We start from the raw sequence: 27,733 nt of genomic DNA, 5'->3' as shown, positions 1-27,733 counted from the left end.
ATATTAAAGGGGAAGGTAAGTAAGCAATCAGAGAGCAAGTTGGAGGAATAGGGGCTCTTGATTTTTCCCTCCTCCCTCAGATGCACCAAATAACCAGCAAAATGTGGATCAAGTCCCTCTGAGTAAAATTCAGAAACTGGTTTAGAGACTTCTACACATCAGGCAACTAATACCCACATCAAACTGGGTGGAAAAAGTTGAGACACACACATGCCATAAGCCCCATCCCTGGTGCAGCACCTTACTGTTGGGAAGAAACCCCCAAATCCGATTCTCCATGGGGAGCAAAGGGTGTGGACCATACATCTAGCTGCCACCCAAGAGAATGGCTCCCAAATCACCTAGCCCTGAGACCCGATGGGGCTCATCTGTGAGTCCCTTGGGACCACAGAAAACAAAGAGGGGGTTTTAAATGGTCACATGATTTTAAAAAATGGGCAAAAACCTGAACAGATATTTGTCCAAAGATGACGTACAAATGGCCAACAGGTACATGAAAAAGAGCTCTATATTATTAATCATCAGGGAAATGCAAATCAAAACCATATCACCTCATACCTGTTAAGATGAGAATTATCAAAAAAATAAAAGATAACAAGTATTGGTGCAGATGTGGAGAAAAGGGAATCCTTCTACACTGTTAACAGGAATGTAAATTGGTATAGCCATTATACAAAACAGAATGGAGATTCTTTTAAAAATTAAAAATAGAACTGTTATATCATCCAGAAATCCCCCCTCTGGATACATATCCAAAGGAAACGAAATGAATGCCTGGAAGAAATATGTACTTTCATGTTCATTGCAGCAACATTCATAATAACCAGGATATGGAAACAACCTAAGTGTCTTTGGATGAATAGATAAAGAAATTGTGATACACACACACACTCTCTGAAATTTTCAGCCTCAGAAAAGGAGATGTTGCCATTTGCAACAACATGGATGAACCTGGAGGACATTATGCTCAGTGAAAAAAGCCAGACACAGGAGGAAAAAACTGCATCATTTCATTTATATGTGGAACCTAAAAAAGTCAAATACATAGAAGCAGAGAGGAGAACAGCGGTTATTAGGGGCGAGGTGGTGGGGGAAATGGGGAGACGTCGATCAAGGGCACAAAGTGGCCGTTCTGTAGGCTGCATAAGTCTAGAGACCTAATGCACCGTGTGATGACTACAGTGAATAATGCTGTATTGAAGAATGGAAATATGCTAAGAGAGTAGATTTCAGGTGCTCTCATCACACACACATAAAGGTAACTCTGTGAGGAGAAGATATGCTAATTAGCTTGACTATAGTAATCATTTTAGTATGTATATGTATATCAAATCATCGTGTACACCTTAAATACATACAACATTTTGTAAAAAGGAAACAAAAAAAAGAAACTGGAGCAGAACAAAAATAGTTGCACATCTTTTCCGATATTATTCCATTCATCTCTTGGCTTCATCTAAATCTGTTTGTGACTTTCTCTTGTACGTAAGAGAGGATTTACAAGAATGAAATAGTAGGGTCTTAAGTGGTTTGCAGAAAAAAAAAAGTAGTTGAAGTGTCATCAGCACCAAATTGAACCAAATTCCATTCAGGAGATTTTTGGTGTTTATCTTCTTTGTAAAATCATGGCACATCTAAGTAGGGTGATGGGTTTGCTGGGGTTTGTTTTATTATCTTGCTTCATAGCTTACCCAAATATTATAAAAATTCTTTTCCATGTATCAAATATTATAGAATAAAATATACAATTTTATATATTTTAAAATATGTATACATATAATATATAATTATATATGTATATATATATGTATGTATGTTTATGTTTGTGTATACACACATACACACACACAGATGTACTAATCCTGTAGATTCTGTTTTCTGAATGTCTGTTACGTGCTCTGGACTTGCACGGCCAGTGCTTTAGTTTAGGCCCCTGACATTTCTCACCTTGATTGCTACAATAGCTTCCTTTCACCTTCATGCCTTCTTTCTGTACCCCACCAATTTGGCTACTACTAGACGGTCACTAAATGTCATCCCCTTACTTAAAATCTTCCCATGGCTATTTATAACTTTCTACATAAAGTTTAAACTTTTTACCTTGGCCAAAGATCCTCATCACCCAACTCTGGACCATTTCTCTAGCTTCATCTCCCAATCTCCCATCTCTCCCTAAGTGCAAATCCAAAATAACATAACTAAAATACTCTTCTCACAGGTAGCCCCTGAACATTTCACAGTAATTTACCCCTCAGTTCTTTTGCACATATCTTGCCTCCTATGTGAAGTGCCTTTCCTTTCCTTCCCTGTCTAGTTAACTGCTACAAACCTTTCAAAATTCATGTCAAGTGTCACCTCCTCCAGGAAGCCATCTTTATGCCCCCATCTGATTTGGATATTCCCATAGCACCCCAGGCTTTCATTATAGTGCTCACCTCATTGATTTATGGTTTCCCAGGTAGACTTTGACTTTACAGGAAAGGGACCATGTTGCTGAAACCCCGAATACTAGCACACTGCCTGGCATATAGAAGTGTTTAATACTTTTTTTGTCGTTGTTGTTGAATTGAACGGACGGATACCCTAGAAGAGGTTTGTCTTAAGTGTTAATCACCTAATTATTATTGGTCATGAATAATAATTATTGGTCATTAACACTTGAGAGCAGATTAATGAGATGAAGGTGGGGGTATTTCAGGAGAGAGGAGAGAGGTGCTGGCAGAAGATGTAAAGGTGGAAAGGTGTCCACGCTCAGCCACTCACAAGTCATCTCTCATGTGTCAACCAGAGCGGTCCTGCCATTGTCAATGCCTACAAATTTTTGCTGAACTGTACACCATGAATTCTTCCAACTTACAAGTCTCATACAAAGGATATCATTCAAAATTTTATTCACTTGACCATTAAATCCCTTTTGCTAGGCTTCTATATGTAATTATTGTATATTTTAAATGTTTTAATCACCAGATTTGATACATCTGGGGATTTTGTGTGTGGTTTCAAGGGTATGTCTTTGTATAGATGTTGGCATTTGGACAGCTGAGGGCTGTAAAGACAAGACTTGTCATTTGCAGATGAAACCAGATGGGGCATTCTGTATGAGAGGTCCTTTACAGAACCCTTGGATCTCACAGGGAGCATGAGGCTTTCAAATTTCATGACACACTTTCTCAGTTACTATCTCATCATTTAGCTTAAAGGCAGTATCTTGTTTTCTACAATATGGGACTTGTTTAGGGATGAGAACTCAGTGGCCAGCAACTGACCACTAAGCATTAGTTAACACGCTTCTTCTCACCTGGCTACTCTTCCTCGAAGATCTCCAACTCCTTGAAGGTGTTTGGTGTTTAGGTCCTGTACTGTGAAATTAGTTCCTGTGGCTGCCACGTCTCGAGCTTTTATTTGTTCCTCCAACATCTGCAATATTTGAGTTAAAATTCCCATTAATTTCCCATCAGACATGATAAGAAAATATCATTTAAAGTAGAGGTTACAAAATTGGGTGCCTTTCCTAGTTAGGCTGATAGTGTAAGTGAGTGAGAGGGTCCTGTATCAGAGAGAAGCCGTCTTTGCTTTATTTGAGGGAGATAGTGATGGCGTTGAGTCCTGCCGATTGTTGCCAGGTGGGCATGATGGTTCAACGATGTCTCAACAGAAGCCAGAAATCCAGATTTTATGTTAAGTTTCTCATTTTAAAATATTGACATCTTATTTAAATTCTTTTACAGACACCATATGGGCCAAACAAAACATATTTATTGTGTTATTATGGCCATGGCCATCATCGACATAAGAGCTTTTCACAAAAACCTCTTTCAGAATTGGTGGTACAGTTTAGAAGAAGGAACCTTTCATATGGCATCAAGCAAGGCCCTTTACAGATTGAATCAGAACCACAATGAAGCTAATGCAATTAACACAAGCAAATCTGAATCAAACTGTTTCACATACATGGAGTGAAAAACATTTATTGTTTTAGATCTTTTAGAGAACATGAGAAATGTATGGCTTGAGTGTGTTCAGATTTTGCCGAGTATCCTTTGTCATGCCTTCATTATGTCTTGGTGTTCTGCAATGAAGCTGACTGTCCTATACCACCAGGTCGGTGGTCCCCCAAACAGTGGGTTTTAATTTTTGGCACTCATACATAAAAATTAAAAAATTTTGCTTGTCCATAGAAAAAAATTTATATCTTGCTTGACATTCAAACAAATTCCAAAGTAAAGACATAAAAAATAATTTATGTTTACTCAGAAAACCGTTTAGAGGATAGGAAAACACAAACAACTTTTTGATTTGCAGAAATATTAAAGGTTAATTGCTATATTTTACCAAGGCCTGAACCATGTTAAATTTGTGATTATGAATTTTTGGAGGAAAAGAAGGAATTTTATAGGAAATGAATTATAGAAATTTCAAAGACTATATACAGAATCTTGCCCATTTGTAAACTGGCAGATTGAGACAATCCAAGAACAAATATAGCTTTAACTGGAGACATAAAAGTGTCAAGAACACTAGCTAGAGGTGTTTTTGTTTTAGCTTGTTTGTTGGCTTTTGCATGCCTATAGGTGTTTTAGTTCGTTTGGGCCACTATGACAAAATACCACAGACTGAGCAGCTTATAAACAACAGAGATTTATTTCTCACTATTCTGGAGGCTGGCAGTGCGAGATCGGGGTGCCCGCATGGTTGGGTTCCGGGGAGAGCCCTCTTCTGGGCTGCAGACTGCTCACTTCTTGCTGCATCTTCACAGAGTGGAAGGAGCCAGGGAGCTCTGTGAGATCTCTTTTATGAAGGCACTAATCCCATTTATGAGGACTCCACTCTCATGACCCAAATACCTCCCTAAGCCCTCCTGATACCATCACATTGGGCAGTAGGATTTCACATATGAATTTTGAATGGGGACACAAATGTTCAGACCATAACAGTAGGTGTTGTTTTGCTTTGTTTTGTAAGGAATAGTGATAAAAAGGAACTTGCCCTATTAAATAGTAAAGCATTTTGTAAAAACGAGGATAAGTAATTGAGTGTAGCTAAATAGCTGAGTGTAGCTAAATAGCTGTGTGTAGCTAAATCAATCGTAAGTTAATGAAGATCTTTGTAAATGTAAGAAAGAAATATGCTATATATGAGACTCAAAATCCCTAGGGAAGGAATTTCACAAATGCTGTTGAGATTTTTGGTTACTTATTCAGAAAACAGTCAGTTTAGATCCTTACCTTATATGAATATAGATTTTAGAAAAAATAGATTTAGAATATTAAAAAAGTTAAGCCATAAAACTAACATAATAGAGGAGATTATTTCATCTTTGAAATTTCTAAAGGAAATTTCTGTTCTTGAAAGTAATGAGGGAAGTCACAAACCAAAATATTGGAACATTTAACTTTATCTAAAACTTGTAAAAAACAATATAAATATAATTAAGATATAAACAACCAACTGGAAAAACATTTATAACAAATGTTACTGCCAAGGGTTTCAATGGTGTGTTGCAATCATTTATACACCTGTCCTTGAGAGCCGATTGTGCATGTACATCTCTTCCCATCTTTGTGTTTAGTAACATCAGTTGGTTTTCTAAATCAATCATAGTGAGAGTATTTACACCATGGAAATAGGCAAACACTATAAACCAGGTATTTTATCCCTCAGAAAAAAAACTGATTGCTGATTGTTAAACATTTACCAAAGCATCACTGCTTATTATTCTTTTTTTAAAATAAATTTATTTTTGGCTACATTGGGTCTTTGTTGCCGTGCACGGGCTTTCTCTAGTTGTAGTGAGCGGGGGGCTACGTTTGTTGAGGTGCGCGGGCTTCTTGTTGCGGTGGCTTCTCTTGTTGCAGAGCACAGGCTCTAGAGCGCAGGCTCAGTAGTTATGGCACATGGGCTTAGTTGCTCTGCGGCATGTGGGATCTTCCCGGACCAGGGCTTGATCCCATGTCCCCTGCATTGGCAGGCGGATTCTTAACAACTGTGCCACCAGAGAAGTCCCACTGCTTATTTTTCTTAATAAAAAAACTCATAAATAAAAACTAAAAAGCACTAAAATCCAAAAAAACAAATTGGCAAAAGACATTAGATAGATTATTGACAGAGAAAATGTAAATTGTTATAGTCACTTTTAAAAAGTGAAAAAAAGGGAAAGATCTCATTTCTATCTCATCAAATTAGCAATAATTAAAACAATAAATCTCAATGCTGGGGTAGGTGCAGTGAAAAAAGCACTCTCATATAAGGCTAATGGAAGTGTAAATAGACCAATGTAGCAATATGTGTAAAGAGCTTTTATAGTGTTCTTACCCTGGTAATTCCATTTCCAAGAACGTATACAATAGGAATAATCCAAATGTGGACACATTTATGCACAACGATATTTCAACATTAGGAGAATTAAGCAAACCATGATGTACACACCATGCAAATAGCTTTTAATGACATATGGAAGGGTTTATGATATAATTTTATATTAAAAATTGTGCTTACAAATGTAGTCTCAGCTTCCTAAAGGGAATGCCTGGAAAGACCAGAGGGAGATGCATCTAGGTATTTGTAGAGAATGCCGTTTGGCGGTGAAATTGTGAGAACTTTTTCCTAGGTTTTAAAATTGTTTCCTAAACTTCCAAATAATTACAGTGAACAAGTATTGCTTTTATAAGTTGGAGGAAAAAAATGCAATTAAGCAATGTTGTACATGAAATGCTCTCTTCCTGAATTAAAAATAAATTAATTTTCAAACTTTAATTAGCTGCCAGCTTAAAAAATAAATATTTTGATTTAAAAAGGAACAAGCAACTTAACACAACATTGTAAAGCAACTATACTCCAATAAAAATTAACTTAAAAAAATAAAAAGGAACAAGAAACTTAACTGCTACAATTATTGTTGATTAAACAAAAAAATCTTTTTTTCATTTCTTTTAAAAACCCAAGTCAAGCTTCTGCTCACACTTGGATCTAACTTGCTGGTTAATTTACAAATAGGCTGATCTGATTAAAGAGTTTAGGTTTTTAAAAAATACTTGGATAGCATCCATTTCTCTATAAATGCTTATTACTTTATAGTCTTAGTTATTTACTAATGGTAGTTTAATACTTTCTTCTTCATAATGTTTTAACTTCATATCTATAGTCTTTAAATACTTCCTAATTCCGTTTTCTGCACAATCAGACCAGTCCTTGTCATTTTCCCTATATATGCCAAACCCTTAACAGGATTGCAAATATTTTGAGATTTTTATGGTATTTGGAAAATGCTTTGGCTTTGTCTTTTTTCAGAGCTAATCTAAGGTAATTATTACAGGAAAAGAAGCTCTTAGCAAGATTTCAGATATCTGGAAACTTTTTTTCCCCTTAAAGCTAATAGTATTTTATTGGGGTATAATTAATATGTATTAAAATATATAAATCAAAATATATCTCTGGATGGATTTTGACAAATATAATCAACTATGTAACAAACACTGAAATCAAAATATAGAACATTCTAGAAGCATTTTGATATTTCTGAGAATGCTGTTCTCTTTTCAATTACCAAGAAGTTTTGATTCCTAAATTAGGATCTTATTTTAGTCCTGGTGCTGTACTTGATTTTTCTCATCATCTCAGAGGCACTGAGCCACGTGTCTCTTGTCACTTTCATGAAAGTTCATTATGCCTGGAAACACTTTTGACCACTTTGAGAAGTAACATTGACTCTTTAGGTCCTGCTGTCAATTCAATATGTGCTAAACACCAAAAAAGTGCCTTTTGAAAGCTCACCAAGATTTTTTAACTTTCCACAGTCCCTCAAATGCAGTATGGCATTATGGGGTCTACAGATAGAAAATAAAATAACAAATATCCTTAGCCTTAAATGTATAGTCATGAGTAAGTCATTGCGGGGTCAATCTCATGGTTTTTGTTTTTTTTTTGTCTAATCCACTATTCTATCTGATAGGAGAAAAGGACATTATTGTGTGAGGGCACTGTTGTCAATTCTCACAATTCCACACGTTTTGGGCCAGATTTTTAAACTGTATTCTCTGGAACTTTTGCCTGAAAGTTGCTACCCCAGAGTCATAATGCTCATTAGTACTTTAAAAACTCTGAAAGACCTGTAATAAGAATCTACTTGTCTTGGTTTAACCCAAGCATTTCATTTTTTGATCAGAAACTCTATTTTTCCTTTAGCACCTTAAACATCATTCATTCATTCATTTATCTGTTCAAGAAATATTTACAGATTGCTGACTGCCTCTCATACACTGTCATCAGTTTGATGTGGGATTTAGCAGTGAACAAAATGAAGTCCCTGTCCTCACAGAGATTATATTTTATAAGGGAAACACACTAAACAAATAAAGACCATGGTCATTTGCGATAAGTGCTATAGATAAAAATAATGTAGGGTTTAAGGGAGGTTGTGACTGTTGGGGTGAGGAGGGGGTATTTTATGGCATGTCAAGGAACTACCCTCTGATATGATGATTTTTGAGCAGGGACTGAAGGAAATGAAGAGTACTTTATAGAAGCATCGAGGGGAAGATGATCCACCCAGAATACACAGCAAGTACAAAGGCCCTGAAGCCTGAGCATGTTTGCGGTGTTCTAAGAAGAGCTGGGAGCCCAGTGTGGCCAGAGTGAAGGAGAAAGGGGTAGGAGTTGGGGTCAGAGTGTGATGGGCCTATGAACTAGCATTCCCACTGCCTAATGAAGACCTCTGTTTGAAATGATTATATTAATAGAATCTTGGAGATTAAGATGAAAATAAGCACCTTAGCACAATGGCTGACATTTAATGTTAGACAGTTGTCTTTTCTGTCACAGAGACATTCAACAAACATTTTCTGAATGTAGAATTTCCTTCTACTTTTTGGCAGAAATGAGAAGTTGAAATATTGACTATTTCCCTCTGAGGCAACTAAACTAAAATCATTTAAACTTAAGTAATAGTGACTCATTTCTCTAGTTGAAAAATGACACTGGTGCTTGATAAACTTTGTCAAGCAATGATGCCAACATATGGAAAATAAAGGACTACCTCAATGTTCTGGCTGAGTTTTTTGACGATGCTGGTGATGGTCTGGATGTGGTTTTCCAGAAGCTTCCTGGCAAGTGACTCCTCCTTTTGAAAGCCATGCGTCCCCTGAAGACAGGCAGAGATATCCTCCTTGATGTGGAAAGCTTGTTCAAGGAGGAAAGCTATGGTGCGACCCTGGTTGTTCAGTCTGTCTTCTAGCTGACTTCTCTGGGTGTTTGGAATGGCAGGAAGAAAAGAATGACCCCTGGTCCGGAAAAGGAAACAACACCGCGGGTGTTACAAGGATGAACTGGACGAGCCAGAACCAGATCTTGCATTCACACTCCTACTCCTGTATATATAAAATCCATATATATAAAATCCTATATTTTCTCCCCTGTGAGAAGTCTGTCTGTTAGGACTTTAAACCCTGTATAGTTAGAATCTCGGTTTATGTCTCATCTGAGAACTGGATCTGACTTATGCCCTGATCTTGTATCATGTATTTTTCCTGTTTCCCAAGCAGGAATTGTTCTACATTTTACCCGCTATTCTAACAAGCCAAGTTGGAGCCACATAAATTTCATGCCTGATGATTCCATACCGAGGAGTAAGCTGCTTTCTAATTGCTGGAAGAAATAATAGCTCAAAGGCAAAGATTAACAAAAGAGTCAGAAGGTCAACAAAAAGTAAAAAAAATAAATTAGAAAAGGAAAATACAAAGACTAGGGCTATTTAGTATTAGGGCAAGGAAACATGTAAAATCCCAATAGCTCCCACCGGCATTCGCAAATTACTCCTTCCCTTCACAGATGAACTTCTTGGAGAACAAGTTACTTTTGTTGTGTCTTTTTCTTTATTTAATTTACTTTGCTTATTTTTGTGACCTAATCTCGAAGTCATACCCCATAACTTTTGCTTTAGTCCATTCCCTAGAAGCAAGTCACTAAGTTGTGCCTATATTCAAAGCAAGGGGAGTTAGTCTCCACTTCTTGGAAAATGGAGTGTCAGAGAACTTGTGGTCATTTAAAAACCACCACACTGTCACAGTCATCTGACTGGCTTCTCAGGAATATCAAAATGCTTCTAGAATGTTTTATATTTTGATTTGGGTGGTTGTTACTAATTGATTATATTTGTCAAAATCCATCCAGATACATACTTAGTATATTTTAGGACATATTAATTATACCCCAATAAAATACTCTTAGTATTAAGAGGAAAAAAGTTTCTGGATCTCTAGAAATCTTGCTAAGAGCTTCTTTTCCTATAATAATTGATTATCCTAGATTGGCTCTGAAAAAAGACAAAGCCAAAACATTTTCCAAATACTATAAGATCTCACTACATCCACATGTCCCAGGGGTGGGAAAGCAGCTGCTCTTCTAGTGTTGCTTCTTCCCGAGGAGCAAAAGGAGAAGACCTGACAGGAGAGGTTGTTCTGTAGGATGGGGAGTGGCTGACTATGGTTTTACTGTGTCTGGGGCTTATCCACACCCCACCTCTCAAGCTCATCGGAGCTGACAACACTTCATTGGCGACCAGGCTCTGACTGAAATCTTCAGGGAAAGATGAACTCACAGGCCAAAATATCAGGACATTTGAGGAGCACAGTCTTTTTAAAAGCAAATTAGCCAACAAATAAACAATCTATTGGATTATCAATTCCTACAAAAGAGAATTACTGCAATATATGCAATGAGAAATTTTTTAAAAAGCTAATAAAGGTATTAAAAGGGAAGACATGGGAAGATATTAGCAAAATGAAAACAACTAGAAAACCTAAACAAGTAGAAATATTAGGCATGAAAAATATAATAGTTGAAATAAAGAAACATAAAAGATGGGATAGCTATGACACAAGAAATAGCTGAAGAATGAATTAGTAACTTAGGAGAGAAGATTGAGAAAATTTACCAGACAGAAGAAGGAGCAGTCACACAACTTGGAGATGCCAAGAGTCAGAATTCAAAACTCACATCTGTCTGACTCCAAAATCAAATGTTAACCTTTACTCCCTTATATTCCTGTCATTCTACAAGATAATAAGCAGAAGCAGAAGACACACTTTGATTAACGCTACTGATGTGGCCTAATAGAGTGACAGCAGAAATGACAAACAGAAGTGTCCTCAGGCTTCAAAGCTTCTCTTTCCATAGTTCTTTCTTCTCTTCTCGGTCCTGGCCACCGTTATCCCCTCCACTTTCGCCTCCTAACAAAGAGTGCATCTTCCACACAACAGCTAGAGTGATCTTTCTAAAAGTGTGAAGATAGAACTTGCCTACTGAAAACCCTCTGATGGTTCATCCATTCTCCGGAAATAAAATCCTGGCTCTCCTTTCCCGCCTCATCTCCTCCCACCCTTCCCTACACAGACCAGTGTCTTTCTGCTCCTCAAACACGCCAAGCAGTTCCTAGCTCAGAGCCTCGGGATCTGCTGTTCCTCCGGCTTAGAGCGCAGTCTCTTCGTGGCTGCCTGCTTCCCATTCTTTAAGTATCAACTTCAATATCCCCCCCTCAGGCAAACCTTCCACTCAGTCACTTTCTATCATAATACCCCATTTCACCTTCTCCATAACATTTGTCATTACCTAAAATCATCATATTTACTTGTTTGTGTTTATTTTCTGCCCTTCATCACTAGAATGAAAGTTCCCTGCAGGCAGGCACTTTATCTAACTTGTTCTCCACGGTTTCCCCAACACTGAGAAGAGTGCCTGACACATAGCAGGTGGTCAATAAATATTTGTTGACTGACTGATTGCTGTAGCTGGACTGTTTCCTTAAGTCTCAGTTGTTAGAAAATTGGAGGAAAAAATGGTTCCACAAAGCTCCAAGTTGTTAGAGCCTGAAAGTTTTCAGTTTCCTTTCTCGAGCAGTATAAAATAGCTTCAGCCTGGGTGAGATTCATCTTTCCTATCACCTGCACATCTGAGGAACAGAGATGGCTTAGCTAAGTGTTTCAGTAGTAAGATTCCATCCACCACTCATTTGGCTCAAAAATGTTCTTCTGGAAAACTACCAAATGGAGCCTCATATATATAAAATCCATTTTCCTAAAACCCCAGCATGCTGACAGTGCTACCCTGGATGGGATGTATGAGTCACAGGCAGAAGGGAAGAGGATGTCAGGCCCTGCTGATGGTGACACATAGCCTAGCAGTGGATTGCAGATTTACTCATTGTTTTCCTTGAGCTTGTGCTTCTTTCTGGTCTCCAGACAATCTGCAGCCTGGATTTGCCGGTGAAAGAGATCTTCATTCGTTCTGTACAGACCCTTGTAAATCATGCTGAATTCCTCTCAAAGTTTAGAATTTGTTCTCTCTTAGGTGTTCTCATTGTGGCAGACACAGTTGGTTAACTTCTTAATAGCCATCCCTGCTTCTGCCTGACTCGGTACGTCCTCCTGTCCCCCATGTCCTTCAGGGTGGGGTGGGGCGCAAGCTAACCATGGTGGTCCCATTCTTCTGGGCTGAGATGCAGTTGGTTTAGGTAGGAGCACGTGAAGCAATACTGGCCAATGAGATGCAAAGGGAAACCTACTGTGGGGCTTCTGGGTAAGGTTGCTTTGCCTTTAAGAAGACATACCCAAGGAGAACCTTCTCTCTTTTTTGCTGGGTGTAGTCATGTCTGTGTGTGATGCCTGGAACTGCTGAAGCTACCTGTGATCATGAGGGGAAAGAGGATGGCTGGGAAGAAGGATAGAAAACACCTGGGTGTTTGATGATGCTGTTAAGCCTCCAAATTAACCAAATTCTAGATTTTTAATGTGAACTAATGAACGACCTTACATTTAAGCCGTTTTGGTTGGAGTTTTCATGGGTAGCTGAAAGCACTGTATCTGTATCTAGTAACTTACCAATAAAAATGTCAGTTGAAATAGAAATGGATCAGTAAATATTTACTAGATGTCTACTCTAGTCCATGTACAATGTATAAAGGTCCTGTCCCTCCAGGAACTTAGTCTGATTCAGTGTTTCTTGTGAGGAAACTTGCATTAGTATCATGGGGGTGGAGAAGGGAGGGAAGTCGCTAAAATGCAGATTCCGTGGCACCACTATAGACTTACTAAATCATGATTTTGGGGGTGAGGGGAAGAACAAGAATATGTATTTTAAATAAGCACTTAGATGAATCTAATATATTCTTAGGACTGAACATCACTGATTTATTTAAGACCGGTCATATGAGTCATGACCAGTCTTGAAGGCATAAAGGTAAAGAACATATAATGAGGTGCTGAGGTGTGAAATGTGGACTCTGAGATTTCAAATCATGCAGACATTCAGAGGCAGCTTGGCAAGTTGGAAGGCAAGGTAGACCAAGGGTAGAATACAGGTTCCACCACTTACCAACCAAATATTTCTGTTCATTCATTTTAGACAGAGGTAATGGGGCCACTTTGCCATATGGCTGTTAAGTTCTGAGATCACATGTAGAAGCAGGTGGTAGGGAGAAGTGAGACCTGCACTGCCGTCCAGGTTCACACGGGGCCTATGTGCACTCAGTCTTCTGGTGTGTTGTTGGCTGGTATCAGGATTGTATCCAGAAAGGGCATTGTATCCAGAAAGGTCTGAGGAAACAGACCTAAGCCAGTAGATGGGCCAGTGGAACAGGGCTGCCACCTCTGCTCAGATGCCAGCCTGTGGTCCTGCCTTCAGAGTTGGCCTCAATGTTGTTGCTCTTTGGCACGTGGAAGGAAGCCTTGCAGGGCAGCACCTAGCGCTATGTGAATGTATTTGCCTGCAACCATGGGACATTAAATGGCACATAAATGATGGACTGTAGTTACTTATTTTCTCTTAGCTCTTAACATTTATTTCTAAAAGTTATCTTATATTTAAGTGGAGAATGTTCCTTTTTGAAATGTCTTTTCATGTCTGAGATTTACTATTGGAGTATTATTATTGTTGTTTATTAATGATGCTTAGTGAAGCACCAAATCATGCTCTGTTTAGTTCTATTTGCATGATTCCTACAGGATGAAGATAGAGCTTATATATATGTTTCCTATTTTTTGCTGTAAGGAAAGAGAATATTATTTTCCAATTGACTTTTCTAAATCAGTGACTGGAATAACATTCAACACACGAACATTCTCAGTCTTCTAAGAGAGATTCCTAGTAATACTGTTGTTCAAAACATAGATCATCCACAAGTTTAAAAACTGAGGCTTTTCATTAGTAGCGAGATGTGGCTACCATGAATTTAAAAAATTCACTGCTTTATTAGTATATCATAGCAGTGGGACTTATATATCTAAATTTAACTGTGAAAGAAAGATATAACGAATATTCCAGACTCGTGCAGATGGAGTTACTAACCACAGGAGGAAGTATTCCTAGGGGGCCTTTTCAGAGGGATATTTGGATTTTATAGAAATCATTGATTATGTAGCTGACAACTGAATCTGAACAGATTTCCCACAAACTCTGAGTTCTATTTCTCTGCAACTCAATGTGACTTACACCAGCTGTGCTGTTGCTGGCAGATGCATTGGTACATAGTAACTCTCACTTCTCTGCCCGTTCTGTTCTTGCGACTAGAGCACTAAATTTACTTAGATCTTAATAACCATTTCGGCAACCTGTAATATTCAAGAGACAAAAATTTGAAAATTTAAGCCCCTTTCTAGAACACAAAAGGGCATAACTGAAGAGAGTTTTCATTTCCGTGAGATTTATTCTATGACTAGTTACATTCTCGGTGCATAGAGTCCTGCAAAAAAAAAAAAAAAATTAAAAAGTGGCATTTCAGAGAATATTTTGCTGCCTCACAAAAATAATCTGTGAGTGTGTGCGTAGAGTGATGGAACTGAAAATGTCTTTTCTATGGTTTCTCCATTGCTTGTTCCTAAGCATTACCCTGGCAGATGGTTTTGGTGGCTCTAGAAGCCTCCATTGCTGAGTTTACACAGGGCTGAATGCTGTAGGTGGGTGAGGGAGGCATCTCCTGTTTTAAATAACACATAACAGGAAGAAGCAGCCCAGCGGGACTGGGTCAGCATGGGGTCTTCGTGGAGGAGCTAGGAAGGGGAAGGACTCCAAATAATGACCTGGCCGAGAAGAGACTGGCTGTGGATCTTTTCCAGAGGCAAGTTATGTAATATGTGAGGCAAACTCCCCGTGTTCAGTAACATTTTCAATAAAATTACAGAATTAGTAATGTACCTATTGTGATTGGCTTTCTGGTAGAGGCATTCGGGTTGGCAGGTGTTCCTGAGTCCCTGTGTGAAAGGGGGCTCGGTGGACACCCGGGTGACACAGGGGCAACATGTAAATGGCAGCAGCAAGTTGTTTTGAGGGTGTTTGGAGTTCTTACAGCGTTTTCTAGGGCTCTTGAGATGCTTACCTATATTACCTTGCTAATGTTGGGCTCTGAGAGTTATTTATGTGAGTCTCCAGGGGAAAGAACACTCTACTTGGAGTTGGAAGACTGGGGGCTCGGGCTCTGCCTCTGCCACTTAGTACCCTTAACGCGTATTAAGCTGTCTAGAAGCGAGCTCCTTATTTGTCCTGTGGAGATGACTCCTGCCCTACTTATTTGGCTGAAGTTTTTCAATTTACATAATGTATCTGAAGTGCTTTGTAATGTCTACAAGGGTCATATACGTGCGTTCTTGTTCTAATTATTAGTAATGATTAGATGGTGCCATGGGCTGAATTGTGTCCCCACAAAAAGATATGTTGAAGTCCTAACCCCCCACCACCACCCCGTACCACAGAATGTGACCTTAGAGGTCATTGTGGATGTGATTAGTCATACCTACTGAGGTCTTACGGGGTTGGTGGGTCCCTAATCCAGTATGACTGATATCCTTGTAAGAAGATGGCTGTGTGATGGCAGAGACACAAGGAGGAGACCACGTGAAGGTGGAGGCAGAGACTGGAGCGAGGCAGTTACAAATCAAGGAACACCAGGCCTGCTGGCTGTCACCAGAAGCTAAAAGAGACCAATGGGACATGTTCTCCCCAGAGCCCTCAGAAGGAATCAACCTGCAGACACCTTGATTTCAGACTTCTAACCTCCAGGATTGTGAGATAATACAGTTTGAAGCCGCCCAGTTTGAGGTACTGTATTGTGGCAGCCCTAGGAAACTAACACAAATGGTAAATTATTTGAGGGGAGCTTCTAGCCCAAGAGAAATGTAAGGAATCTATTATTATTACTGTTTTATCTCTCCATAATGCTTAGTCAACATAGCACTTTCATAAACACGATTTCATTTCATCCCCACAACTTGTCCTTGGCATAAGTAAAATTTTTCTCAATTTAGGTGGAAACTGAAGCTTAAAGATGATCAGTAATCCAGCTGGGAAACATTTCAACCTGCCCCCTTGACTCTTTTTCCCTACACCACAGCACATTTGTTTAGACCAGTTAGTAGTTCTGCCTGTTATATTTGAATTTTTCTCAGAGAGATAAGATATATTGATTCCTCTGCATATATTTATATAAATATAAATATATATTCAAGGTATATATACTTATAGGTATAAAGTTATATACATGTAACTGGCATATATTTTCACACATGTATATTCCTCTGCATATATAAATATGTATTCAAGATGCATATGTTTATATATAATGTTATATATAACTTGTATATATAAATATATTCCTCTGCATATATATATATTTTTATATATATATATAAAACTTGCTTCCAACATCATGTAATTTTTCACCCCAGTTACCTTTGCTTGGCTCACATCTCTCCGTGGAGCCCTAAGGGTCCTCTTTGTGGCCCAGAGGTTGGAGAGGCTCCCTCTCTGCTCTAGTGAACTGAGACTAGCCTCGGCCTCACCTCAGCACAGTTCTCACACTTGAGCAGAAACTCTCAGGTGTGGCAAGAATTCAGTCCCTCCTGGGGTGGGAGGAACTAAGCTTCATGTGGGCAGCTCCTGCCTGGACTGATATGGGAGTGCTGTGGGTAATGCCCAGTTCCTGTAGCTGTGTCCACCCCCAGCACAGTGAGATGATGCCAGAGAGAGAGTAGAAGACTGCATTGTGGCTGATGGTAGTGCCTCCCAGGCTGCCTACATCCCACACAGGGACACCCATGGAGGAAGATCAGATGTGGCTGCCTTCACATCTTCCATGCTGCGAGGGATGGGCTGGAGGTGACGATGTCCCAGGCTCTATGTGTGTGTGTGTTGAGAAGGTAGCTGGCAGGGGGTGTGGATAGCGAGTGGTTAAGAAAATAGGCTTTGGAAATTTCTGTGTTAGATTTCTGTGTTAGAATCTTGGTCTGTCATTGCACTGTGTGACCTTGGGCAAGTATTTGACTTCTCTGTGAACCCCAGTGACTTCATCTTTAAAATAGTGACACTCTCCACCTCTTAGGGTTATTGTGAGGATTAAATGAGATGATTAACACGGAGCAAGAGCTGGAAACGTTAACGCTGAATGCGGTCAGTGGGGCTAGAGAACTGTGCAGGGTGGGAGGGGGTCTGTCAGGTAATAAATAACTTGCTAACATCCCAGAGTGCCCCGTGTATCTTTTTTTTATAAGTTATGCAGACTATTTTGAGCTTTCTCACCTGGAAGCTAGTTGCCCTTGAAGATGTATATGATACTGCAAAATAAAACCCAAGAGATCTCCAACCTAACACGACCTATCCCATAAAGAGCTCAACCAACAGTGTTTTGTCTTCCTTTCCTGTGTACTCTAATGTGAAATATCTGTCTTCATGTAGCAACAAAAGCAATGCATCAAAGTATAATAAAATGGCTGCCATGGTACTAAGAAAAAAACCTTGAAAATGAATACTTCCCAGACCCTGAATGCCCTATTCTACTTACAAGTACAGATCATTACTAATTTATTATTTTGCCCGTTTGACTCACTGATAGTTTTATACATCCAAATTTTGCATACTATTCTTTGGCTGTCAACCAGACCCGCATCTTCCCAAAATGTACTCCTGAGAGAATTCCTGAGATGTATATTGGCTGTAGCCCAGCCTGGACAACTCTTCAATACAAAACAATTTCATTTTCTTGGCCCAGATAGCATTACAGTTCGGGTTTATACTTCCCTCCCTTTTATTCCAGCTCTCTTTGCCCCTGTGTTGTTTCTGCCTCACCACAGGAGTGTTCCTGCCTTAGAAACTTAGCTTTCCCCTGTATGTCCCCATGGCCCACTTTCTCATCTCCTGGTTTTTGCTCAAATGCTAACTTCTCAATGAACTCTACCCTGGCCAGACCACCTAACAATGTGTATCTCTTCCTCTTACTAGAACAAAAGCTCCATGAGGACAGGGTCTTTGTTTTGTTCACTGAAAACCCTCCAAGTGCCTAGCATAGTGCCTGGCGTGTAGTAGATTGTCAATTAATAGTTGTTAAGTGAATAAATGGTTATAACCAGTTTTTGAAGACCAGAGAGTCTAAGGGAGGGAAGAGACCTTAGAAATTATTTGATTTGGTGGTGAGAAACTTATTTTTTTCAGGAGAGTCAACTGAAGGAGAATAAAAAGTAATTTATGGGCAGTATTTGTTTTCTACACCATATGAAATCCTGTGGGGGAATAACATATGTTCTTAAATCTTAACCACTTACTTTATTACATAAAAGAGTGTTTATGAGTTTAAACTGTGGGCAGAGTTGAGAAATAGAAAGTAGTGGTGGCTCTGATCTGCATCCTGGAAATGAATTCTGGGTCTTACCTTGAACAGAGACAGCCCTTGGGACTCAGGCACCTGAAACCCCACCCCATTTTATAAAGGAGGCAGAGATTGCCTGGAGAAGCAAAGACATTTTAGTTTTCTCAAGGTCACATAGCTGATTACAGGCAGATTCAAGAGTGGACCTAGGTGCCTAGCCTCCATGCCATGCTCCTTCTACCAGCAGAAGAAAAAGAAGAAAAAGAAAAAGCCTCTGGCGCTTTTCTGCTTAATTAAGCTTAAGTGAGCATTGACTACACCGTCATGAACTCAGCAGATATCTGTTCATTGTGAATCTATAAACACATGTGGAAATCAGAATTATTTACTGCCTTTAATATAATGTCACCATAATTGTCCTAGAAATGATTGCAAGCATTCTGCCTGCCCCTGCTGCATGGATTATTAATATGACCTAACATTTAGCAAGTGTGGGTGATGCTCCAGCTGCCTGAGGCTGAGAAGGGCCCTGTACATGCTCAGTCTGCCTTTCTTTTTAATGTGCTCATCTCTAGCCAAACCTTGCTCATAGACTAGGCATCATCTCTTTTGTTGCTGAATTTTTACTCTTTTCAGTTGTTTTTATTATTTGTTTTTAGTATTGCCTATAAATATGCCCACATAGATTTATAAGGCAGAACCTCTGAGAGTATGTAACATATATTCAGGCTGTTTAACGAATCGATAATGACTTTTACTTGTGTGAGTACTCTGCTTGCATATCAATACATTTGTTGCCATTCAATACATACTATGACTGTGAGGAAGAAGTTATTTTAAAATTATTGTTTTTTATGTTTATTTTGTTGGATTCGATATGTCGATTCAAAATATCTGTACTGATGATTGAAATGCCCAAATGCCATTTTGCTTTTCCAGTTAATCAGCTACCCAGGAGTCTGCTGCTCTAAGCAGAGCCCTAAAGATTCAATTGCTCCACCATTATTCTCCATTAAATCTGTCAACTACAGTTCCTTAGGAATTGATATTCAATGCATCATGATAGGCTACTGTAGGGGTATCAGAAAGCATTAAGGCCAGAGAGTCCCTGCCTTTAGGGAGTTTGCAGCCTGCTCTGGGAGATTAGAGGAGTGAGACCAAAGGAAAACCAGCCATCTTAGGCAGTACATAGAAAGTTCTTGGATATATGACTTGGACAAAAAGAGAAGGGGTGTGGGAGGGATCACGGCGGAAATGAATGTTGGGGTCATCATGCTTTTGCTCTGAATTATAGACTACTTCTTTCCCTTTGTCTTAATTTTAGTTTCTCTGGAATCCAAGAAATGGCAAAAATTTCCTTGGATTTCGTTTTAAGTTTGTTGCCATCTTCCAGGAATTTTCTCTCATTTCCTATGATGTAAGTCACCATCCTGAGCTAAAGAAATCCACTTGGGTTCATACTGGAATTTGACAGATCAGAAGAACCATTTCTATTTTGTTTGTCATGTGGAGAGTCAGGTGGGAATAGGTCTTTGTGTTCTCCTTGGATGGCAAGGTTAGCCAATACATCTTTATAATAATTATTTTTGTGCATACCACATTCATTGTACTTAACTAAGAAAAAATGCCATCGATCCAAATGTCTCATTTCTAAACATTAAAAAAACCTTTCGGGCTTCCCTGGTGGCGCAGTGGTTGAGAGTCCACCTGCCGATGCAGGGGACACGGGTTCGTGCCCCGGTCCGGGAAGATCCCACATGCCGCAGAGCGGCTAGGCTCGTGAGCCAAGGCCGCTGAGCCTGCGCGTCCGGAGCCTGTGCTCCGCAACGGGAGAGGCCACAACAGTGAGAGGCCCACGTACCGCAAAAAAAAAACAAAAACAAAAAAAACCCCTTTGCCCTTGTTTGGTTCCATTCTCTAAATTACAGCCTCATTGTCACATAAACAAATACAAATCATGGGTAGCATGAAAAGAGGGGCTGAAATACTGTGGTTGAACTTTTTGGAATGCCTTAAATTCAGCTGGCTAAGGAACAGGGAAATTCTTAATTGTGAACATACTGTAATATTAGTGATTTTTAAAACTTTGTCATCTTCATTGTTAAAAGTAATTTAAAAAATGAAAATCCATTTTCTTTTCATGTTGAATCATTTTCTTTGGTCAATTTTTTTCACTGTGGTCATGATGTATATTTTAGAATCAGAATTATTTTAAAGATACAGTGAGTGGGTCTTAGAGAGTTTCTAGTTCAGCCTCTTCATCTGGCAAATGAGAGAACAAGCCCAGAGACATATGGGACCGCGTGAAGTCATGCAGAAAATTACTGGAAAGCCTGAGACTAAATCCCAAGTGCCCTGAGAACATTAATGCGCACATCAGAACGAATCCCCCTCTGACATACTCAAATAGAAACTCAAACTAATATGCCTTGCCCTGTATCCTTCCTTTACAAATTGGAATTCTAGGATCTTTTGGACAATGTGCATGTTATCAATTGTATGCTATATTTCTAAGTCCCTGGAGCTCTCCCCCTTTTGTAGACCTTCCCTGGATGAGCTCCAGGTGTGACACTGTAAATAGCAGAAACAAAAACGTTCTGATAATTAGTTTAATATATTTCAAAATTTCCTGAGTTTTTATCATGAAATGTTAACATATTTATTTGGTTTATTTTGAAAGTCACAGTTAACTATATCCGATCTTGTCGTATGTCATTCATTGCCTATGTTGTGTTATTCATAAATCTATAGGAACCTATGGAGGTTACTTAAAGAGGAAACAGTAAAATTGGCTTGTTCTGTTAATCAGAGAGGAATAAGAGAGAGGTTCGTCTTCTCGAGATGTTTTAATGCAGTCCTTCTGAAAGCAGAGAACTAGTTTAGATGAACTCAAAGATCTCATTCAGGCACTTCAATTTCTAACGTAATCATCAAGTATAGTAAATAGTTAAAACTGTTGTAATTCACAGACTTACTTGTCAACATATTCAACTAGATCTGTAGAATTCTTGGTTGACATTTTGGCTGGAGATAATCTTACCTAAAACAAAGGTCATGGGTTAAAAATGTATCATTAGCTACTTTACAGGGAAATCTTATCCATCTTATAATGTTTTAACTGAAAACAAAATATGTGCTATAGATCATAGATCACCAGCCCAGTTAATCTTGCACATACCCCCATTTGTACTGCTCAAGGCTAAAATCAAAATCAAGTTCTGGGAAGATTCTAGAGTGTTGCATTTCATAGATTTGGTATCATAGTTAAGAAAAAATTTCAGGAAAAGTCAAAGCCGTAGATTATTCTTGGATAATTTTTGAATGAAATAGCAAATGATTATTGGCGGAGTTACTAAAGATGTCCTCATAGAGTGAATTATTCCTGACATGGTGAATTCTGAGGGGAATCAGCTAATTTTTGAAAACAAAGCCAAAACCTAGAAAAGTAGTCTATTCAAATAATTTTGTTTTCTAAGAAATCTGGATGTCAGATTCTTATAGTCAATGAGAAATAAAAGTACAGAGCACTGTTACATACATAACTTCTAGTGTTAAACATAGTTGGCCATATGAACACAACTAATTCAATAAAATGGTACTAGAAAGTTCTACTTGCATGAAAATTCATAATTTTGTAGCATTTCTAGGAGGAAAGAGGTTACCAAATGTACTCACTATTTTGCTTATGCTGAAAATGTTTTAACCTCTAATGTTCTCTTATTTAAGTTTAAAAAACAAGACAGATTTACCTTCATTCTAATAGCCTCTCACTGAATTGGATTCAATAGGGAGAGTATGAGTTGTATTCCACCTCAGTTAAAAACTTAAGCAAAATATGTTTCTAGGATATTTTTTCTTGGTTTATGTTATTATATACGAGAATGATGAGCAGAATATGTTAAGACCCACTACAGAAATCATTCCTTTTGCAAATGCCTTAGGAACAACCACATTTTGCTTCTTAGTTTAGGGCCAAAGAAGCTTAATTGGAACCCCTCTCCTCCAATAAAAGTTTAAAAAAGTAAGGTAAGTTTCTTATCAAAGAAGCTAATATAGGACACCTGACAATAATCAGGCTCTCCTGACCAGCCCACTCCGTGGTGGGAATCAGAAAAAGCTTGAGGTTGCTCAGATGGAGCCATTGAGTCGCTGTGACTGTGCTTTAGATCCTCTCTCCCCAGTGCTGAGTGGGGTTTGCAATGGGTCGGATGCTCCGAAGCCAGGTCTTCCCTTAGAGAGTGGATTTACTAATACACTGGGCAGCCAGGTGTCCACGTTATGGAAACCATCCTAACTCCCTAGAGAATGGGATTGGTCCTCTGCCCTGGTTCCTGTTTTCACTCTGGATTCCAGCTGGAACAGTACTGTGCCCTGGGCTCCTCACCTGCTTAACGGCAGCTCTTTCCTTCTCATCTCTCCACTGCTACAGTCTGGCCTGTGGGAGATTGTGGGCTGGTCCCTGGCCTTGTATGTTTGGAACCTAGTAGTCCTTTGTGAGTACTTGTGGAATGAAAGGGTGTGATGAATACTGTGTCCAAGGGCACTACGTTACTGGCTTATTGCCTTCCTTTCTCCTTCCGAGGTGAAGCAATTGGATATGCCTGTCTTATTTATTTATCTGTTTTATTTTTATTTCGTTCATTTTTAAGTCTTATTTGGAAGACTATAAATAGCATCCTCTTAAAAGCACACCTACAACTCACATACGTGTAAAGTAACAAATGCGAAACCTGACAATGCAGGGAAATTTGGAAAAATATAGAAAAAGTAAAAGGTACAGAAAAAAAAATTCTCTTTTAATTCTAAAGCAAAAGCTGTTAACATTGTGGCATATTTATTTACTCTTTGTGCAATTTTTTGATGTATCTAAGACTAAATTTTTATATTTTTGCTGACTGAATATGTCAGCTCTTCCATCCCTATTCCTACAGACTAAGCATAATTATATCAAATTTGTTTCACAAACAACTTTATGATTATTATGGAACATTTTACATGTATTAGTTTTCATCTGTTTCATAATAATGCTTTATGGCTTAACGGGCTATAAAATACTTTCACATATGACGTGATTTCATTCTTGAAACAGCCCTTTAAGGTGGGAATCATTACCTTTAACTTATGGATAACAATAGTTACCTTAAGTAACTGAAATCTTTATTACAGAAAGAACTTAAGATAATTACTTTTATAGGTGAGGAATCTGAGGATCAGAGACGGAACTTACTTAAGATCATATAGATTATGATAATAATCAGACTATGTCCTTCCTACCTGCTAAGTCCTTTATCTTAGTGGCTCATTCAAACTCCACATCTTTATCTGATAGGACAAATTAGCCCATTTCACCGCAGAGGAAACAAGAGAGTTTAAGTAATTGTCCAAGTCACACAGCCAATATGTGGTACAGCCAATAGATACCAAAAATCAGTCCTTGACATTGTGCTAGCTTTCCAGTCCTCTTCCCATCACAAGAGGCTGCATCTGCTGGTCAGGTGTTTGAGAATTACAATGCAAAGTCTAAAAACCCTGCTTATTTGAATGTTCTTTTTCATTAATGGGGAAGATATGACAAGTCCATACCAATAAAAATTCTAGTTAGCTATTCTCTGTTTTATGTTAGAGATAATGTCTCCACTTGGAGTTTATCATCTTTCCTTTTAAATCTTCACAAAAATAATTGTCAAATTTTTGTTGACTTTTATCTCCACATATTAAAAGTCAGTGCAATGAACGTATCGACACATTTTTCTTTGCAGCTTGTGCTGGCATCAGTCACTTTTGCAAAGCAGGACACAGGAGATGTGGGAGAATGAAAAGAAAAGCAACTCTTCCAGGACTCCTTAGATCTCTCTAAGCAACATTAAGCTTTAAAGAAGCTGAGCAAAATATTCTATTTTGAATATGAATATCTAAAAGTACTTGCTTTCTTTTCTTGGTCACTGGCTGAGCCAACAAGGGGGCCATCAGGTTCATCTGGCTCTTCCGAGGCAGTGGCAGTCGTGGCAGTCGGGGAGGAACTTTTGTGTACATCCGTATCTAGGCAACCAGAACGCTGAGTCAGATTAGGAACTATGGCAAGTGAATTTTTGCAGTGGTGGCAATTTTCTACTTTTTTTAATTGAGGGCAGTTTCTATACATACGGTGAAATTTAAAGGGAGGCTTCCAATTTCTTTTAAACTTCTTCCCTTCTCCCCACCCCAGTTCTCTCCCAGGTCCCCATCACACCTACAGAAAGAGCTTATCACCTCAGGTACTGCCATGAGACAGTCAGGAAACTGTTAAGATGCACTCATTTAGATCAAGCTGTTCTAAAATAATAGGAAATGATTCCTCACCCTATTGTGCCGAAGCCATCTGAGGATCTTCTTTGGGATTTGCTACCTTGTTTGTATGTAAGAAGAAATACAAGTAAGATAGCAAAGTACGAGAAATTTAGAGTCCTTGAGCAATCCATGAGATAAATACCTGAACTCATGATGCCTGATTTCCTGACTTTATTTTTATTTATTTATTTATTTTGCGGTACGCGGGCCTCTCACTGTTGTGGCCTCTCCCATTGTGGAGCACAGGCTCCGGACGCGCAGGCTCAGCGGCCATGGCTCACGGGCCCAGCCGCTCCGCGGTATGTGGGATCTTCCCGGACCGGGGCACGAACCCGGGTCCCCCTGCATCGGCAGGTGGACTCTCAACACTGCACCACCAGGGAAGCCCCTGACTTTATTTTTTGTTGATTGGATATTTTTTTGAAAGGGCACAGATATTTTTAATTTTCTCTCTCAGAAAGCCAAAGTACTAAGGAATCTTGATCGCATCCAGACTAAAGTCTTCATGTTTCTGGGGCATCTTCCTGGGGTGGCCCAGCAACATTGTGGCTGCAGGAAGGATCTGTGATGTCAGCGGGGCTGGTTTTCACTCTTTAAGTCGTTGAGTCCCTGGATTTAGGAGCTTCAAGTGTTTTCCTTAATGCTCAGTGTTGTAAAACTCACTGGGTCCTTCAACACCTCTTTGTCTAATTTGATGGAAAGTGGTCTCTTACCAAACGGTGAAGGTGAGATCAGGGGAAGGGTGTGAAATATCAGTTTAAAAATAACCACTTCCCATCCATTGAGACAAAGAAAATGAGATGCTGCCATACTCTGGAATCTTCCTCCAAGTATACTAGTTAAGGCAGCTAACTTTTCTAGGCCACCAGGGAAAGCATCACAAAGAATGCAGCCATGACAGGTGGGTGGGTGAACTTGGGCTCTGTAGACAAAATTTTGTTCAGTGATTTGGCTTGTTTAAAAAAGATGTGGATTGTTTTAACTCTGAAATATTTTCGTGAGGTTTAAAATTAGAATTTGCGTTCTTTGCTAATACCACTTGACCCTCACATACAGAAATGATGTTATTGGCTGAGTTACTTTTCAAATGATGGTGCTGAGTTTGCCTTGCTCCGAGGACATGCAGGAGATACAGGATGCTGCATGACAAATTTTGATCCCACAGATAAAAGAACGCATGATTTTTGACTTCGATGGTGTGTCTTCAAGTGTTAAGCTAAGTCCTTAAAACTTAGAGATATAATATTTAATGGTCTGCAAGCAGTCTAAAACGCTCATGACACCACTCTAATTGTCATTTTATAGAGTGCCAAGTGAGACAGACACACCAGTGACTGAGTGCAGGTGCATATGGGTGCTAAGGGAGTTGGTTAGAACCCTGACTTCTCAGCCTACTGGCTATTTACTTTGGGCAAAATTACCTCCCTTCTTCAAGCCTCAGTTTTCTCATCTGTTAGGGGGAGCTAATAATATCGATCTCATAATGTGGTTGAGAGGATTCAATGCGATGATACACTTAAAGTACTCAGCTAAGTGCCAGGCTAGGTATCCACTAAAAGGTAGCTATTATCAGTGATTATATCACAAGGTGGCAATTATCCAAGAAATGGATAGAGTCTGTGAGAAAGGAAAACTGGATTTGACCTTTTGCTAAACAACTTCTTATGATTCTTTCTTTCCTTAACTTGAGCTTCTAATCCATAGGATTTGGCTAGAAAAATGGGCCCCAGTGAAATGAGAGTCTAACTTGTTTGTTCTCTAAATGGCTGCTTGGCTTTTTACAAAATTTTTTTAATGTATTTATTTATTTTATCTTTAGCTGCGTTGGGTCCTCGTTGCTGCGCGCGGGCTTTCTATAGTTGCGGCGAGCGGGGGCTATGCTTCGTTGCGATGCGCGGGCTTCTCATTGCGGTGGCTTCTCTTGTCGTGGAGCACGGGCTCTAGGCACACGGGCTTCAGTAGTTGCAGCATATGGGCTCAGTAGTTGTGGCACATGGACTTAGTTGCTTCGCAGCATGTGGGATCTTCCCGGGCCAGGGCTCAAACCCGTGTTCCCTGCATTGGCAGGTGGATCCTTAACCACTGCGCCACCAGGGACAGTGCTGCTTGGCTTTTAATAGGACAATGCACGTAAAATATATGTACCATTGAATTCCCACCTGCCGAATGTGTGTGAAAATCCTTCCTGGAAGTCAATGGTCTTCAAAGAGCCCTCCTAATCCAGGACTACCAAGAGTATAGCCTAAAGCAAAGAAGCCAATAATGTTCAATTTCCACCTTAAAAACTTAAAATGACATTATATTCTGATATTACTTTAAATATAGGCATAAAGGAATAATCTTGAGATGATGGTCACTGAAGTGGGTTTGTTAGTGCTGAGGGTCAGCGGAGACAGTATTGCTGCGTGCTGTTGTGCACTACACAACCCTAGGGGGCACCATGCACACTATAACAGTGCAGATTTTCATGTTTGTTAGGCCTCACAAAATTTTCAATTTGTTGCCTGAAAAATTTTCAAGTGTAGGTCAAGAAAATATTCTAGTAAGGTAAGTATACGCGGCCAGTTTTCTCACAAGTGGAAGTAAAGGAAGGGTTTTGAGAAAGGGGTGCCTATTTCTAACTCACACAAGAGTGTCAGTGGGTCAGTGGCAGCCCTGACTCTGGGTGTCTGCTGAATGCTGTGTCCTCAGCTAAACTAGCCTCACCAGCGCTGGGCCACAGTAGCCAGTACTCATTGGTAATGTCCTCCTCGACTTCCTTTTCTTTTCATGTCACCTCTCACCTGT

The 27,733-nt window shown here is 39.3% G+C and overlaps 1 protein-coding gene across 1 annotated transcript in view; it reads right to left on the bottom strand.

The window, feature by feature from the left end:
• Positions 1-25,098, bottom strand: part of FAM81B (family with sequence similarity 81 member B) — a 49,387-nt gene extending 24,289 nt beyond the window's left edge. Inside the window, exons 1-5 of the mRNA XM_029218769.1 lie at positions 25,089-25,098; positions 24,546-24,658; positions 21,595-21,659; positions 9,032-9,275; positions 3,299-3,417 (exon numbers count right to left, since the gene is read on the bottom strand). Of these exons, the coding sequence (XP_029074602.1) occupies positions 3,299-3,417; positions 9,032-9,275; positions 21,595-21,659; positions 24,546-24,658; positions 25,089-25,098 (551 nt within the window). The remainder of the gene's footprint in view (positions 1-3,298; positions 3,418-9,031; positions 9,276-21,594; positions 21,660-24,545; positions 24,659-25,088) is intronic.
• Between the last annotated feature and the right edge of the window lie 2,635 nt (positions 25,099-27,733).

The sequence above is a fragment of the Monodon monoceros genome, unplaced genomic scaffold, assembly GCF_005190385.1.
Source record: "Monodon monoceros isolate NGI ecotype Baffin Bay Population unplaced genomic scaffold, NGI_Narwhal_1 Super_Scaffold_12, whole genome shotgun sequence".
NCBI lineage: Eukaryota > Metazoa > Chordata > Mammalia > Artiodactyla > Monodontidae > Monodon > Monodon monoceros.
Note: the sequence above shows the minus strand (reverse complement) of the source record. Positions and strands in the feature narration are given on the sequence as shown.